This window comes from Perca flavescens, chromosome 18, assembly GCF_004354835.1.
Source record: "Perca flavescens isolate YP-PL-M2 chromosome 18, PFLA_1.0, whole genome shotgun sequence".
Lineage (NCBI taxonomy): Eukaryota > Metazoa > Chordata > Actinopteri > Perciformes > Percidae > Perca > Perca flavescens.
The window spans coordinates 3,049,764-3,068,169 of NC_041348.1; the positions used below are offsets into that span (position 1 = coordinate 3,049,764).

General features: G+C 39.6%; 1 protein-coding gene across 1 annotated transcript; it reads left to right on the top strand.

Moving 5' to 3' along the window:
* The first annotated feature begins 4,037 nt into the window (after nt 1-4,037).
* Nucleotides 4,038-18,179, top strand: adgrf3b (adhesion G protein-coupled receptor F3b). Its single transcript, XM_028604475.1, has 10 exons — nt 4,038-4,050; nt 4,886-5,128; nt 5,301-5,441; nt 5,607-5,806; nt 6,688-6,879; nt 12,555-13,859; nt 15,940-15,981; nt 16,198-16,227; nt 16,312-16,388; nt 16,861-18,179. The coding sequence occupies exons 5-9, from the start codon at nt 6,832-6,834 to the stop codon at nt 16,378-16,380; spliced, it is 1,494 nt and encodes a 497-aa protein (XP_028460276.1). The 5' UTR covers nt 4,038-4,050; nt 4,886-5,128; nt 5,301-5,441; nt 5,607-5,806; nt 6,688-6,831; the 3' UTR covers nt 16,381-16,388; nt 16,861-18,179.
* Nucleotides 18,180-18,406: the final 227 nt, after the last annotated feature.

Genomic DNA, 18,406 nt, shown 5'->3' on the forward strand with positions numbered 1-18,406 from the left:
TGAATCAGAGAGATGGTGATTCGCACGGGACTAATATTATCACACGACCTCTGTGTTTCGCAAAATATGGCAGGTATTTGCTGTGGAATTTTTACTCAACAAATTATAGACATGGCATATCCACACGACCTCCATAATTATTGCAAATTACTAGAGGTCCCTAGGTAATACTAGTCCCATGTAAATAGAGCTCAAAAGTATAAAATGGTCTTTAGAAGCTGGGATAGACAATGTAGTGCAAAAGTGTTGTTTGTTAGAAACTTAAGTCCTCTGGCAACAGATTTCTTGAAAATCAACTTTCCAAGTCTTTAAGATAAATTGCCATTGGTCAAAGTAGTCAGCAAACATTAAAATCAATACAATCATCCTCTGAGATGCGTGACTATGCACCACGGAGATTGAACCACAACACGTTAAGGTATCTTGCTCCGTATCAAAGTCTTGGATAGACAAATGACGATGATGTAGGGACTCACAGACCAATGGACTGCCATTAAAAGGCTATACCTCCTACTTCTAATCTAATCATAATTACTGTATTGCTGTGTATTTATATTGCTTTCTTTACACAGGAATGGTCACCATAGAGTCCCCAAGTAATACAGTGAAGTACGAGTCTGACCCAGTACTAAAATGCACATTTGAGGAGGCGTCAGGGAGTTCTGGCTGGAACATGACCACGCAGTATCAGCGCTTTGAGCTCAACACAGGCACTGTGGTGAAACTGAACTACGACTGTGCCACACAGGAATACAAGTCTTGTGTTGGAGTTACACTCCAGAAGGTGACAGGCCTCTGGTCAGGCGAGTACAAATTAAAGTTGAACTAAGTTAAAATGTATTTTTGCTAAGAACTTGTTTTGACTTGTGTACAGGTCAAAATTGTAATTACAATAAAGACAATGGTTTATTTATAGCACCCCCATAGGCGGAGTTTGACATTCGAGCCAGGGGGGCAAAAAAAAAAAAAAACTCATTGTAGCAACTGAGACCTGGGGAACACAGCATGATCACATATGGACAAAACAAACATGCTAAATAAACATAGGTTTATTTTTTTAAGCAGATTTGAATTTACATTGTAACAATTTAAAACCTAGAGCTCAATTAAGTTAAAAAAAGAAGTCCATAACGCATATAATTCTTGAGCGACAGATGCAAAAAATCCCCAACAATCTCTGTCCCCACAGGGCAGGCTGAACGCTTCTCTGTTCACAACGCTGCCTGTTCTGCTTAACGTGAAAAAGCTTAACGTGGTTTAATGTACCTCAACAACGATCACCAAATTTATCATGGCCATATCTTGAAATGAACACTTATGCCTGTCAAAAGAACTTGACAGGCTATGGCGAGGAAAAAGCGAGGAAAAAGCTTGTACCTAAACAATGATTACCAAATTTCTCTCATATTGCTCCTCATAACCACTGAAAACTGTCAAAAAAAATCTAACCAGAAATGTGGTGATGATTGATGGTTGTTTAGGTATATTAAACCACGTTAAGCTTTTTCATGTTAGGACTTATAAAGCCCATGAGAACCGTGGGGAGTCAACCAACAGCTGCTCCGCTGCCCTGCTGAAAATGTGAAGCAGAAACGCTAAATGTCAGATAACGTCCATAATAATTGGACTTTGGGTTCTATTTTTTGACAGTTTTCCGTGGTTATGAGGAGCAATATTAGAGAGAAATTTGGTAATCATTGGTCATTGTTTACGTACATTAAACCTGACCTGCGCGAAAAGAAAAAAAACGTGTCGCCATTGTACCCAGCACTTCTGGAAATGTACCTCCTGATGCGTCTCTGTCCCCAGCACATTTCAAACCAAACTGACGCCCGTGGGCACGGCTGTGTTGGAGCACAATAGACAGACGGTGGCAGAATGCCCCGACACTTAAATTCAACTAACATGTAGGTTAACAGTGAGCAATCAGTGTTGGACCTCCAGTCTGTTGAGATACCTCTCCAAACGCAGAAACCAAGCGCAATCGCACCATAAAATGTTAAGACACGTTAAGAAAAAAGATCAGTATTTTGCCGTAATCCAATGACATGAAAACAAGTCATCCACAGCGATCAGTAGATTCCCAAACAGAGTCACGGTGTATCCAGCAAGGCCTATACAAGCGTCACATTCACCAGTCAGCTCCAAACAGGTGAACGAGGTGAATAAAACGTATCAAAGTCCAAATCTACACAAAACGCGCATTCAATTAGTAAGCTGACAGCAAATGTATATGCATGGCATTTAGGCAACCTTTATTGTAACGTTGGCACGACTAGTGCAACAAATGTCCCGACTAGTGCAACTAATTATTGTTTTTTGCGTCCTGCATATGCGTCGACAATGGTCTCAGGTGAGAGGCAGAGCCCTGAAAAAATATTATTTTTACTAAAGCAGTATATGAAATCAGATGTATTACCTATCCCCATTTAGTTGTTTTGTGTTTTTAAAGTATTTATAAAATATCTGGTTATGTCAGAAGTAATTATTCCACTCATTTTTGAAACATCTGCAATTAATTATGCAAATTATGCAATTACCCGTTTCAGCTACCATGGGGGGCAGTGCTCCCCCTGCCCCCCCCCCCCCGCAAACTCCGCGCATGAGAACCCCCTACATTAGTGTTCTCCAGCAGAGGGCCCTTGAAAAGTCTGGAATATATTTTATTTCACCCGGATATTTTCATTTCCTAATTAAATTTCATAATGCATGTCAGATGAGATGTAAAGTTAGTGTATTGGCTGAATAACTTGGTTGGTTGACTGACTACATTTTGTATAAAAAAAACTATCTAAGGTCTCACCCACCCCTTGCTAATGCGCCAAATGGTTTAGCCCATCTGCACGCATTTTGTTTATGTTAGCTAGTTCAGTTGAGCGTCTGGTGGAGCGCAAACTTCTGCTGTAGAAATGTCTTTCTCAAAGAAATCCAAATCAGGCTACCAAAAAAGAAAGGAAAGACAGGAAGAGGAGAGAAAACAAAATGAGGAGAAACAATTGGTAACTGACTTCTTTTCAAAGAGAGGTGAGCACAAACTAGAAAACGAAATCCATGGTGCTAAACTGCTTGAATATCTCCGTGACTGTTAGTGCTAAAAACAAACTGAAACAACCCTTATAAAGAGCAGAACATACACTTTCAAATGATAATTTGGTTATACTTGTAATCTGAGGTAAAGGCTAAATAAATAAACTACACTAACAATGCTGTTTGCATATAACACACCATTGTAATAGCCTAATTTAAAACATGTTTAATTTTAAATTAATAGGCTATAATGTCTATAATTAGCAATAATAGGCTAATCAGTGTCATAGGTAGCTTGGTAGCTCATCGGTAGATACATATCATGTCAACATTATAGTTATGTCAGATTCAGTAGAAGCAGATCTTAACATTGTGGAAGACATGGCCCTCAGTTTCAGAAACTGTCACAGCAGGGAGCAACAGACCCCTCATCCTCCTGTTTGGATTTGAGACAAGGGAAGCTTATATCAAAATTAAAGCAAACCATGTTTAGCCATTTTAACTTAAAGGTGTTAAGTAACACTAACATATTAGTGTGTTTTATTATATTAGGTTACAATTAGGATAAGAGGTTAATATCAGATGTATCCTTCATAGAGAAAGATGACAGAGAACATCTGATTGAGGATTGAGCAGGGAGCTCTGAGCACAGTGTGGAAATAAGAGCTGAGGAACTGGAATTTTCAGAATTTCCAGGCACGTCCAGCTGGGAGGAGGCCTCGGGGAAGACCCAGGACTAGGTGGAGGGATTATATCTCCAACCTGGCCTGGGAACGCCTCGGGATCCCCCAGTCAGAGCTGGTTAATGTTGCTCGGGAAAGGGAAGTTTGGGGTCCCCTGTTGGAGCTGCTCCCCCCGCGACCCGACACCGGATAAGCGGACGAAGATGGATGGATGGATGGATGGAACTGGAAAGTAGGCAGAGCACTGCAGACCAGTTTTTGCCAGAGGATCCAGGACTATGGCCAGATAAATTAACAGATGATCAGAGAGACACCATAGTAGGCAGGTTGGCAAGTAAAGGTACAGAGAAAACAAACAAAATGTAGGAGTAACCACAGTAAAGTAGGCTAGAGAATGTTGACAAAGGAGGTTTGAAATGTGTGTTATCAGGCTACTCTAAGCATTACTTATAACTAATAGTTATTACCCTATAAACATCTAGGCCCGATTATTATTATTTATTTTTTTGGGGGGGGTGTTGAGGAGCATGGGGGCCCATCAGGACTGCCTATGCATAGGGCCCAGGGTCTTGTGCTACGCCCCTGCCCGTGAGCTAAAACATTCAGATTTCCAACTATTCTGGACACTCCAGTTTCAACAGTTTTTTCTACGCTCGGCTAAGTCTTACGCAACTCTAAGCCGGCCTTCTATAATTGGTCATCTGCTCCAAGTAGGCAGGAGGAGAGAGGGGGAGAGAGCAGCGCTGTTGACTGCATGGGAATGAATCGCAATGGAATTACTGCTAAGAGGGTTTAAAAAGTCACTAAATCTAGCGAGAAAGTCACCAAGTTGGCAACATTATCCACAACGCTACTGCTGAATCGCTCCCTGATTTCCCTAAGAACTGCGCAAAATCACAGACCGGGTGTGCGTTAATCGCGCATAAAAAAAAATTTAAAAGGGAAAGGAATTTGCGTTAGCTCGTTATTATGGCGTACATTTTGACAGCCTTAATAATATCATAATCACTATATCAGCCACAGGGGGGCTTTTTATCTTCAACTTTTGATACTTCTGTTTAATGGGTTTGTTTAATTCCAAGACAATCTGCTGGTAAAACTTCTGATCTAAGTCCTTAGCGAGAGAAAAAGTCATATCCAGACTTAGTGTGAATTTGCCTTTGTGTTCCCTGCAGGCACATACGAGTGTGGATTCACCACTGGGTCAGTCAGGCAGACAGCCAAGGCACAACTGAATGTGGCACTCCTGCCTGATGTGATCACCTTGACGATCAACCCTCTTGCCGCAGATTGTTCAGGATGGCCGAACACAAAGACTCAACCTATAAAGGTCACTGCCACCATCGCAAACAGCACAGAGAGCTTTGTTGTTTGGTGGAACGACAAGGGTGGAATAAAAAACTATCTAAATAACCAAAGTATGACAAACCTACAGTATCTGTCAAATCTGTCTTGTTTTCTTCTGTTCAGCATTAAAACTCTGCCATAATTGATAACTTTAACGCAAATTTAAATTCACATTTCTGCAAAATAGATACATTTCCACAACCACAAACCTAACCCTAAAACTAATATCCATTTTCTTTACAGCTGATGGAGGTAACCTGGTCTATGATTTTAACGCTGACGTCAGTTGCCAGAAAATCCCCGAAGCACAATATGTAAATGTCACTTTTCAGAACACAATAGGACAAACAAGAACTGCACAAGTGAATATCCCAGTAATTTATGGTAACTGCTTTTTTACATGTTTTTATTCTACTAAATCTGCTTTATTTTGAATTTAGCCTATGGTATAATATATGATATATTCTCACATTGACAGAATACTATATTACTTTGTTTATAGTTTTTAGTTTTTGCGTCAACTAATGATTCCCTATATTTTTCTCCAAGCGGGTGCACCGTTTTGCAACGAAGAGTCGATAAATCAAGAGGTTTGGCCAAAAACCCCAGGCGGTGCCACAGTGATTAATCGAACATGTGAAGTGGGCAGGGTTGGCTATAAGTCACGCACTTGTAAAGACACTACCTGGACACCAGTGAGCTCCTACTGCGTCAGCGAACAGTTGAACAAAGTTGTAGATGCTGCAGACGTGAGTGTGGCATTACAGCTCATGACCCTACTGACTTTACTGTCAAACATTACACATTCACATGGCAATATTATATTGTATTATACTGTATAAAAGTTGTGAGTAACTTTGAGTAAATTAATGGACCAAAAATTTCACAAAAGAAAAGTTCTTTCTCCAAAGTCGTTCTCCAAAAACAAAAGCTTTATAACATTCTATACAGGATACAGGACACAGGATGACCTATCAAGATTTGTCTCTTTACCATGTCACCTCACTGCTCTGAGACTGCGTTTAAATTAGCTTACAAGATCATTAGAATGTTACTGAAAATAAAAGGCTTCATCGAAAACGTTATAAATGACACTATTAAAAATGCCAACCACATTATGCTAAACAGATAGCTTGCTAATGTAAACAAAGTTCATACTGTTTGTTGCCAAAATGTAATGTTATTATTCGTAACTCAAATTACTGTGATATGGACTTGTTATATTTAGGAATCTGAGATAAATTCACATTTCTAGCTAGCTAATTTCTGAATATTGCAGTGACCTGATGCCAACTAAATATCTTAAAACTCCACACCTACATTGATTTTGTGTATTGAAACGATAAACAATATGATGAAACTGTCTACTTTTTATTTTTATTTTTATCATTACTTACTACTGTGTAAAGCCTTCACATATAGAGCCATATAATTCCATATAGTAAGGGAAATTATTCCAAATTGTCCACTTCATCTTGAAACCCCCCTTTAAAATTTAATTGGACTTTAAAAATATATATATATTGTCTTTAGGAAGCCTGTTATTTTGACCACTAAAACAGAACTTTTTATTTTTGGAGATATAATTTGTATGCTTTTGTTCATTGTTACAAATAATTCTTTTTTCTAGAACTTCGTGAAGGGACTAGGGGCTACCCAGGACGTGGCCGTGGTTATATTTGGAGGACTTAAGAACAGCTCTATTGCTCTATTGGCTTCTGGTTCCAATAACTCTATTGCTGACATTAGAGCTTCCGTCAATGTTCTTGATGCAATGTCCAGTGGATCAGCAAATGTTGCCTTGCAAGATGATCTCTTTCCTGTAAGCCTCTATTGATTATTATTTCTTTTACTGTATTACATGTAGAGTTTTGAGCTTGAAGGTTTATGCTTGACTATGGAAAATGCTGTTTGAAAACAGAAACCTTTAACAAGGTCACACGTAGGCTACTTGTTTTTAATATTCCTCCATAGGACCATCTGTTATCACATGACCAAAATTCTACACCGAGATCACTTGATAAAAGATAGTCCCATGGGTTTCAAACGTTCAAGATCACATGAGAACAGAAGAGGATGATAAGCTGCCGTTCCAAGACAAATGTGGCACCATTGCCACATTTGATAGTTTTTCCCTGCAGTGAGGCACACCGGTGTGGGACAACTAGATTCCATGAAAAGCCATTAGCTGAGTAGCTTTCACTCTAAGCTGTGATTTCAGTTATTTCGGAAGGCCCAGGTTCATCTTAAACTGTGTTGAGGGCAGCAGTATCAGCAAGTAAAAAAAAACATTATTAAAATTGTACGGTAACAAAAATGGAAAAAAGTCTTGTAGCACCTTTGACCTCAATTGAAGGCGGCCCAGGATTCCACGTAACCAACTAGTTCACACCCCCAACTTGTGAAATACTGCAGTACTACATACCCTAAATATCCTTTAGCCTCTGTATGTGACGCACCAAATCTGCAAACGGTTGGGTGGTGTATGGGTCAAACAACAAAGGACTTTTTAACCCAGGACACATGTCCCGTTCTTGTTCCGCGTGTCAACACACAATTTTTTTTAACCTCACCCAGGATTTTTTCCCAACCCTTACCAAGTAGTTTTACCCAGGGCTTTCGAAAAATGGGGTTCCAACCCAAAGAATCAAAAATTGCCACATGGTCCTGATCATGCACGTTGAAAAATGATGCCAAGGGGATACCCAGAGCATTAAAAAGTTACACCAAGGGGTCCTAATCAAGCATCATTATTTGACAAGTTGGGAGAGAGAATGTGTTGACGTAATTACTTAACTCACACATCACAATATCCAAAGGCCAACTAGTACGACGCGTGACCATAGAAATAAAATGGATAGAAAGGCAATTGAACTGTTTGCTGTGGTCATTTGATTCATTTTAATTATTGATATGACATGAAAGAAAGTAAAGCTAATTAAGAGGTAGATTACTAAAACATTAAGTAGCAATGACATAACCGGCTGCCATAAACGTCATCATAACCGGCAAAAGCAACTAACAACAATTGCAAAAATATGAAGCTGCTAGCTAAATATTTGGTCACTTGAGTTTAGCAAATCCGTGCATTTTGGTAATCTGAGTGTCAGAACGCACACCACTTTTGCCCATTTAATTTGTCACTTTCACTCTTTCTAATTTTCATTAGCGTACGCAGTGAACTTTTAGGCTGAGGTAAGGCACAGCAGTGCTGCAACACTGTTTTGCAATAAAGGAACACGCCGACTTATTGGGAATTTAGCTTATTCACCGTAACCCCCAGAGTTAGATAAGTTGATACATACCCTTCTCATCTCCGTGTGTGTTGTGTCTGACGGCTCCAGTGACATCAGGCCAGCACAGAACATGCAGGTGAATGGTTCCAGCAATCCTACTGCTCCGAATAAATGACAAAATAACTCCAACATGTTCCTATTTACATGTTGCGATTTGTAGAATCACAGCGTGTACAAAAACAACGTAACATGAGACACAGCGATCTTCTAACCGTAAACAAACCGGGAACTATATTCTCAGGCGGAAGAATATAGTACTTGGGCAGAATGATTTGCTTTGCAGCAAGCCTGTCTGAGAGTATAGTTCCCAGTTTGTTTACTGTTAGAAGATGTCTGTGTCCCGAACACGTTACCGACAGTAAAATTGACTCCCGTACCGCGGGACTCCCGCCGGAATCACGTGACCTGAAAAATGTGACCGTGCTCACGCGGAGCACTGTACCCAACTGACAGGCACACTTTTTCAGCTTAGAATGACTATAGGAACCGCTACAACACAACAACCTCGCTGTCCTCTCCACTCGACGGACAGACACACTTCCTCGGCTTAGAATTATGGGGAGAACCACTAAAAATAACACTATCTTGCCATCCTCTCCAGCCGACTAAACACACTTCTAAGCCAATACGGCTTAGAATTACGGCAACAATCGCTAAACACACTGCAAACTCACAGTCCTCTCTTCCTGATTTACAGCCCCCCCTCTCTTGGCATAAAATAACTCACCACTGTCGGCTACGGCCGCTGAACAGGAGACACGTTGTAAACAGCCATGGCCCGCTTGCCTGGTCCTCCGGTAACGTTAGCTAGCAGTTAGCAGGGTTAGCATGGCGGTGTTAGCCAGGACCAGTTTATTTATAACCACTTTACTGGCTGTGTCTCAATTTTTTTTTGTTTGTTTGTTTGTTTTTTAAAGATTATTTTTTTGGGGCATTTTTAGGTAGGGTGACCAGATTTCCCAGAACTAAAACCGGGACACGTTGCGCACATAGGCGGAGTTTGAAATTCGAGCCAGGGGGGCAAAAAAAAAAAAAAAAAACTCATTGTAGCAACTGAGACCTGGGGAACACAGCACGATCACATATGGACAAAACAAACATGCTAAATAAACATAGGTTTATTTTTTTAAGCAGATTTGAATTTACATTGTAACAATTTAAAACCTCGAGCTCAATTTAGTTAAAAAAAGAAGTCCATAACGCATATAATTCTTGAGCGACAGATGCAAAAAATCCCCAACAATCTCTGTCCCCACAGGGCAGGCTGAACGCTTCTCTGTTCACAACGCTGCCTGTTCTGCTTAACGTGAAAAAGCTTAACGTGGTTTAATGTACCTCAACAACGATCACCAAATGTATCATGGCCATATCTTGAAATGAATACTTATGCCTGTCAAAAGAACTTGACAGGCTATGGCGAGGAAAAAGCGAGGAAAAAGCTTGTACCTAAACAATGATTACCAAATTTCTCTCATATTGCTCCTCATAACCACTGAAAACTGTCAAAAAATCTAACCAGAAATGTGGTGATGATTGATGGTTGTTTAGGTATATTAAACCACGTTAAGCTTTTTCATGTTAGGACTTATAAAGCCCATGAGAACCGTGGGGAGTCAACCAACAGCTGCTCCGCTGCCCTGCTGAAAATGTGAAGCAGAAACGCTAAATGTCAGATAACGTCCATAATAATTGGACTTTGGGTTCTATTTTTTGACAGTTTTCCGTGGTTATGAGCAGCAATATTAGAGAGAAATTTGGTAATCATTGGTCATTGTTTACGTACATTAAATCTGACCTGCGCGAAAGAGAAAAAAACGTATGCGTCATTGTACCCAGCACTTCTGGAAATGTACCTCCTGATGCGTCTCTGTCCCCAGCACATTTCAAACCAAACTGACGCCCGTGGGCACGGCTGTGTTGGAGCACAATAGACAGACGGTGGCAGAATGCCCCGACACTTAAATTCAACTAACATGTAGGTTAACAGTGAACAATCAGTGTTGGACCTCCAGTCTGTTGAGATACCTCTCCAAACGCAGAAACCAAGCGCAATCGCACCATAAAATGTTAAGACACGTTAAGAAAAAAGATCCGTATTTTGCCGTAATCCAATGACATGAAAACAAGTCATCCACAGCGATCAGTAGATTCCCAAACAGAGTCACGGTGTATCCAGCAAGGCCTATACAAGCGTCACATTCACCAGTCAGCTCCAAACAGGTGAACGAGGTGAATAAAACGTATCAAAGTCCAAATCTACACAAAACGCGCATTCAATTAGTAAGCTGACAGCAAATGTATATACATGGCATTTAGGCAACCTTTATTGTAACGTTGGCACGACTAGTGCAACAAATGTCCCGACTAGTGCAACTAATTATTGTTTTTTGCGTCCTGCATATGCGTCGACAATGGTGTCAGGTGAGAGGCAGAGCCCTGAAAAAAAATTATTTTTACTAAAGCAGTATATGAAATCAGATGTATTACCTATCCCCATTTAGTTGTTTTGTGTTTTTAAAGTATTTATAAAATATCTGGTTATGTCAGAAGTTATTATTCCACTCATTTTTGAAACAATGTAATTACCCGTTTCAGCTACCAGGGGGGGCAGTGCTCCCCCTGCCCCCCCGCAAACTCCGCGCATGTTTGCGCGTGACCGTAGTGCTTGTGCACGCACACGCTTTTTAACGTGAACATATGCCAGCCCAGGTCAGACCTAGACACAGACAGTAACTTCATTATTTTGATCGTTGGGTCCTCATCTAATAATAACAGTGTTTTTTCCTGTAAAATTAACAAAATTGCTGCAACGGTTTAGTGTGAGATTCATGTTGAGATTTTTTCTAAAAAAGATTTTTTGAAGTGTTATTTATTCCAATAACACCAAAAGAATTAAAATGATTTATTGAAACATTTGAGCATTAAACACTTCCTCCATTCTGGGGAATTTCTACCTTTTTCTGAATCAATGTATGCTGCAAATATCTTTATGTAAAGGGAAACAGATTACAATCCAAACATAAAACATAATGGAATATAAAGCAGTAAGGCTCTTAGGCATTCTGTATTGCTTTCAACTATTTATTCTGCTTTGGATCGACTTCCTAATTATATCTGAGTCAGCACACATGTAGCCTGGGCATCATTTACTCCTCCCTCCTGTTTTGCGTCTTTTGTTGGGGAAGTAACCTCCTTAATATGCATATGACAATTAGGCTATTACAAGAATAAAGTCACTATATTTAAGAAAATAATCTATACCTGCACCATAGTCTGCTGTGCATTACGTGATTGCTCTGCTGATACGGTACATCTCAGACCTCCTGACAGACACAGGGCCCCGTTTGGGTCTCTGGTGTCTTAATGAGACAAATAGTTTAGTTAGAGAAGTGGCTGTACGCTGCTATACATCGGAGGTGGAAAACCAAAACTACTGCGGAAGTACACGGAGCACAAACGCAACACATCTGTAACAGCATTGTCCACAGCTGAGCGCATCCATAAATCTGAAGGTGCCCTGCATTTAACAGCGAGAGAGTGGGCTGAAGCCCCGGCAAAATTGTCTGACGCTGCTCTTGGTGTAAACCGGGACATTTTAGCGTCCCGAGAGGCTTTTGTTGGGACTCGGGACACGCAATTCAAAATCGGTACTGCTCTACCAACTGAGCTAACTCGACCACGTGTCTCATTTGTTTTTGCAACTAACCAACTAGAGTACTCTAGCTATATAATTCAATGTGAGTACACAAATGTTGAAATTACATAACATGCCCGTCCCTTTTGGCGTGATAAATTAGCTTGATGCTAATGCTTACCTATTCAGGAGGAAATTATCCAACTCTGCATCCTTTTGGTCTCTAAACTGTCTCCATCTTTCAAATACATCTCCAATATTTACCAGGGGTTTGTTACGTCTCTGGTCATGCAACTGTTAGAAACATGCCGGGTAGAATCTATCTCTGTTGAGCCTTTTATTTTTAAAGATTACGAAAATTTGGAGAAAGGAGAAAATACTGGCATTAGCATTGATGTCAGAAAAGATAGTATTTCAAATTAGCATGTTATCTTAAAATCTGATGAGGCATTGGGGTCATTTTTGAATTTATTATAGTAAATAAATTGCATATTGGACCTTTAGGATATCCCTACTGTAGATAGACGTTGTCTCAGCACTGATTTTTGTTTTATTCTTCTGTTTCAGGATATTGTTAATGCAGCAAGCAATATGTTGAACAAGACCTGGAATGGAGCCAACATTTCTGTTGTTCAGAACATCTCATCGACCTACCTTCAGTCTGTGGAGAGTCTGGTGAAGAATATCAAGGTCAACACGAGCAATGGAGTGAAGAGTTCTAATTTAGACCTCAAATTCTGCTCTAGGAGTGACTGTAATATTTCTGTGTTTGACATTAGCGTGAATCTGAACAAGACCAACGGAATAATGAAAACTGTTGCTGTGAAAAATCTAATGGATAAATTAAGAAGCACCATCGAAACATCGGAGCCAACAAGCCTCTTAATATCAGCCACACTTGAGAACAACAGCGATTCGTCTTTAGGAATTCGACTGCAGTTCCCCCAGAAGCCGCTGACTTCCAAAACTAAACCTAACTGTGTCTTCTGGGACACCACAAAAAGCGACTGGTCGACTGTGGGATGCACTGCCAAAACTAGTGATGGTAACGGCACAGTCTGCGAATGCAACCACCTGACTGCGTTCTCTGTCCTCATGTCCAAGAGGGATGTATCTAATCCAATCCTAGATATGATCACCAATGTGGGCTTGGGTGTGTCCATCTGCTCCTTGCTGATCTTCCTCATCGTTGAATATCTAGTGTGGTCGGCTGTGGTCAAGACCAACCTTTCCCATTTCCGTCACACAGCCATAGTGAACATTGCCATTTTCCTCTTGCTCGGTGACTGCAGTTTCTTGGCTTCCACCTCTCCTCAGAGTCTGAGCGAAACCTGGTGCCTAGTTTTGACAATATGCAAGCACCTGTTTTTCTTGGCCATGTTCAGCTGGATGCTGTGCATGAGCGTCATGCTCGTCCACCAGCTCATCTTCGTCTTCAGCCCGCTGAGGAAAAGAGTCTTCATGTTCTTCTCCAGCATCGTGGGATACGTTTGCCCATTGTTAATAGTGGGATCCAGCTATGTGTATTGCAAATACACCAACAAGCCCTACAATGATGATAAATGCTGGCTAGTTTATGTGAGACTTTTGGAGGGTTCCGTGCATGCTTTCTTCCTACCTATTGGAACTGTTATTTTGACAAATCTCTTTTCCATGGTGGTCGTCATTCTTACGCTCTTGAATTCCTCGGCCCCTGAAGGCAGCAAGACAGATGACAGGGAGACAGCCAAAAGCATCCTTAAAGTGGTGGTCTTCCTAACACCTGTCTTTGGAGTAACATGGGTTTTTGGCTTCGGTCTGCTCCTACTGATTGAGGACACAACCCTGTTTATTATTGCTAACTACAGTTTTACCATCCTCAATTCCTTCCAGGTAATTTGAAAGCCACAGAACCAACAGAATGTTCATAGTAGGGATACATGAATGCAACTTTTTCTCTTCCAATACCATGTCCAATACCTCAGCTCAGCTACTGATACAAATTTCCAAACTGATACCACTGCTCTCTTTTCTCCAAATTTTACCTGTACTTATTCTGTATGCTTCACTCATTGGGATCATTCAGTCAGTATGGTCCCTATTCCCAAAAAAGCTAAGGTGTCTAACAGTCTTTCAAATCTGAGGCCTATAGCTCTGACCTCGCACATTATGAAGTGTTTCGAGAGGGTTGTACTAGATCATCTAACTATGCAGGTGTCTGCCTTTCAGGATCCTTTGCAGTTCGCATATAGGAAAGGTGTGGGGGTAGATGATGCACTATTATATATGGTTCTCAATATTTACAGTCATCTTGAAACTACTGCCAGTTCCGTTAGGATAATGTTTTTTGACTTTTCGAGTGCTTTTAATACTATACAGCCTCATATTTTAGCTAGTAAATTAATTGATTTTAAATTGCATAATACCACTATTGCCTGGATTTTAGATTACCTTTTAGCACGACCACAGTTTGTTAGGATTGGTAACAAACATTCTGATACCATTCTAACTAATACTGGAGCACCTCAGGGCACAGTTTTATCTCCCTTTTTATTTTCTCTTTATACTGCTGACTACAGGCATAGTCAGCCATCTTGTTGGGTACAAAAATTCTCGGATGACACTGCTTTAGTGGGTTTACTTAATCAGGGTGATGATCTTGCCTACAGAAGGGAGGTGCAGTCTTTTTATACCTGGTGTGAGTCTAACTTTATGAAACTGAACGTAGGAAAGACCAAAGAACTTCTTATTGATTTTAGGAAGAAAAAAGAGAAGGTCCTTCCAGTTACAATTAATGGGCAGTTGATTGAAATAGTGCAGTCATATAAATTCTTAGGTATATACCTGGACGAAAAATTAAACTGGAAGGAGAATACGAATGTCCTAATGAAGAAGGCTCAGTCGAGATTGTTCTTTTTGAGAAAACTTAGATCATTCAACATCAGCACAAAGCTCTTAAATGTTTTTTATCAAGGGATTTTGGCTAGCGTACTTTTTTATGCTGTACTGTGCTGGGGAGGCAGTATATCTGTTGAGGACAAAAATAGGATAAACAAGTTAATCAAGAGAGCTGGTTCAGTTATTGATGTACTGGAGGTTATTGTAGAGAAGAGGATTAGTTCAAAACTAAAAATTGTCCTGCTTTTTGAAGGGCATCCATTACACCCTCTGTTCAAAGGACTCCGAAGCTCTTTCAGTGAGCGATTGGTAATGCCTCGGTGCTCTAGTGAGCGCATGAGAAGGTCTTTTGTTCCCGCTGCGGTTAGATTTTATAACCTACACTGTTAACCGTTGGATATTATTTTTGTCTTTTATAATTTATTTATTTATTTATTGTCTCCTTATCACGGTCTATTGGTCTACTAGTCCAGAATTATTTGTTTGTTTATTTGTTTTTTAGTTGTGTATTGTGTTCGATTGCTGTATGGTTGGTGGCAAACCAGTTTCCCTATCGGGATTAATAAAGTTTTTTCAATTCAATTCAATTCAATTCATATGTAAAGTAACTAGGGATTGCCGTGGCGCTAAAACTGAGTCTGCAGTCCCTTTAAAGGGGAACTACACCTACATGTCAAAGGTCTTGAGCAGGCCTGGTTATAGACTGCTTTGAATTGGGGAGGAGGGGGCAGTGAGAAATGATGGTTGGTCTTCAAGCTACAAACCACTAGAGTAGCCGCTACATTAGTCACTACTAGCATAACACACAAACAAAAAGTGGTATTGAATATTTAAAGCTTTAGTGCTTAACTTTTTGATATTAATGAACGTCCGTTACATTCAAATCATTGCCAAATGAGCTGCTACAAAGCTCATTAAGACTATCGTGCGTGATCACTGAAGGCTTGTATCATATCACAACAGTTTTGTTGTCATTACTTAGAATTTGTCATGGGGGCGGCAGAGACTACGCACTATAGCGTTTTAAAATATCATTATGAAAATAAAATATTGCCCTTCATTTCTTTTCTTACAGGGCCTTTTCCTTTTGATAACAGGGGTTTTTGCAGAGCAGAAGGTAAGTTTGTCATTTGATATATGGGAATATATCTATCATGCTTTATCAGTGTCAATATGTAAATGGTTCTCTCTCAAATATCCTGTGGTCATAAGTAAGGATTCTCAACTGTGTTTGGGTTTGATGCCTGGGGCCCTAAATTGTTCCCAATTATGTTGTTGTTTTGTATTTACCAAATGCCCAGTTTCTTACAGATATTTCTGTAATTATTTACAGGTTCGCGAGGAAATGTTTAAGATCATAACGGTAAGTTTACCATGAGGTCTATCCAGAATTACACCACAAAATGATGGAAACATGTATCATAACTATGTTCCATTCCACCCTCAGGGAAAATCAAACGGAAAAACTGAGAGCACTAAGAATTTGAATTCAACCACATACACAAAAGACAAATGAAGACCAAGGTCAGTCTTATATTAAGACATTAATAGTCAAATTTTTACTTGTGTCAATGCATTTGTTGCATCTTTAACGACACACATTTTCAATAAGCATTGCATTTCATGCTTTTAGATGATAAAGTAATCTCCACTTTTAAACAAAATTCAAACTTTGAGCATCAAACTATTTTTTTGCAATCTGGTGAATTTTTCTTTTTTTTTCTGCATCAAGTTATTTTTCAAATGTTTCTATTTATGTAAAGGAAATTCTAATTGGTTTGTGGGGTGGGTTGCACGGCAGTTTTGAATATTGGGGGGATTGTATCCAGCCCATCCCCCTTGTAAATTACCCTATGGAGATGGGTCTGTCAGTTTAAATAGCAATGAATCACTTTTTCTGCCACATGTAAGCAGAAAATATATTTTGTGAGTTTGGGAATCTAGGCTTTAAATGTTCTACATTATGGCTCCAACACTTGTTCTCTCTACATTACAGATTATGGAGACGGAAACATCAACTCATATGTACTGTATGCAGCGCCACTTGTAGCCTACAACTCTTAAGAGTCAATATATTCACTAGACCAGGGGTCGGCAACCATAGGCCCGCGTGCCCCCATTGGCATGTAGTGGCTCAACCAATGGCACCCTAGCAATAAGTGCAAGAGAGTTTTTTGAAAATGTCCCAATGCCCAGGCCAAATGAGCTCTTTCACAGCCATTTACAAGAACACAGCCTGTTATTTAAGGTAGTTTTTCCCATCCGCATTCAGTGACGACCCGCCCTACTCTGCCTCTGATTGGCCAGTACTTTTTGACTTTTTCACAGAATGCTGTGCAATGGGAAAAAAATAACACGGTGGCAGGCTTAATGCAGATATGGCACACTGATTAACAAGAACATTTTAAAATCGCAATTCCTACTAAAAAGGTTGCTGAACCCTGTACTAGACAGTAACAAACGTATAGATGAATATCATAAAACTAGGTTAATTGTCATATAAAGTAAATAGAACACTGATCTTTTGATCATTTTTCTTGATTTGGTAGAACTGACCATTATTAATAGTAGTAGGACTAGCACTGATGGTCATCATCCTAAGCCGAGGCTGACAAAGATTAAACATTAAGTCAAATCCTGCAGGAGGAAGTTGTATGTAAATCTAACTATGTTTTTTTTCTTAATGATAAGATTATTTATGATTTGCATTATAAGTGCCATAGAAGTGACACACAATACTGAACTGTTATTTTATAGCTTTAAAGAGAGGCTTTGGATCCATAGTGACTCAAACCACTTTTGCTATTTTTCAACCTGGATCCTATTTTCCCATGTATTGATGTGTAAGTAACTAATGTGAACAAAAATCTTTGAAATTGGCCCAGTATTGAGCGAGAAAGCTGTAACCGGCAGCAGCGAACCCGGCTGCTAATACGCATCCTCAATTTCAGCCACTAAAAGTGCTGTTTATAATTCTAAGTATGTGAAAACATAATGGAACTGATCCCTACAGAGATAGACATTTTTGTTAAGGAGTAAAATCCTTTTTGTTTAACCAGAAACAGCTCAGAAATTGCAAACTTCAAAGATTGTTGTGTCATCAGTCACTCAGACACAAAAACAGGAAAAAAGGGTCCAGGTTGAAAAAAGACAAAGGGACCCTTTCATTATTTGTTGTGAATTATGTAAACCTATATTGAGTTGACTGTATAATAGAACATAGATTTGGGCTTGGTTTGATAATGTTGATTGAAATGAAAGTCTGTTAATCTACACTATTCCAAGTAAACTATAACCTCTACTTTGTGTGTCTAACCAGCGTATGTATCTAAAAAGATGTATTGAAATAAATGAATATAATGTCTTTTATTGTTCATTACATTATGCATGACTCTCTACATTTTTCTTCACTTTTAGTGGACTAAATAGGATTATCTTTATTATACACATCAAACAAACTTAAGACACAAAACTGCTGCTCTCCTGCAAAATGTTTAAATTTGACAGTTGACATTTTTTGCTTTAGTTGTTGGGGCTTGATT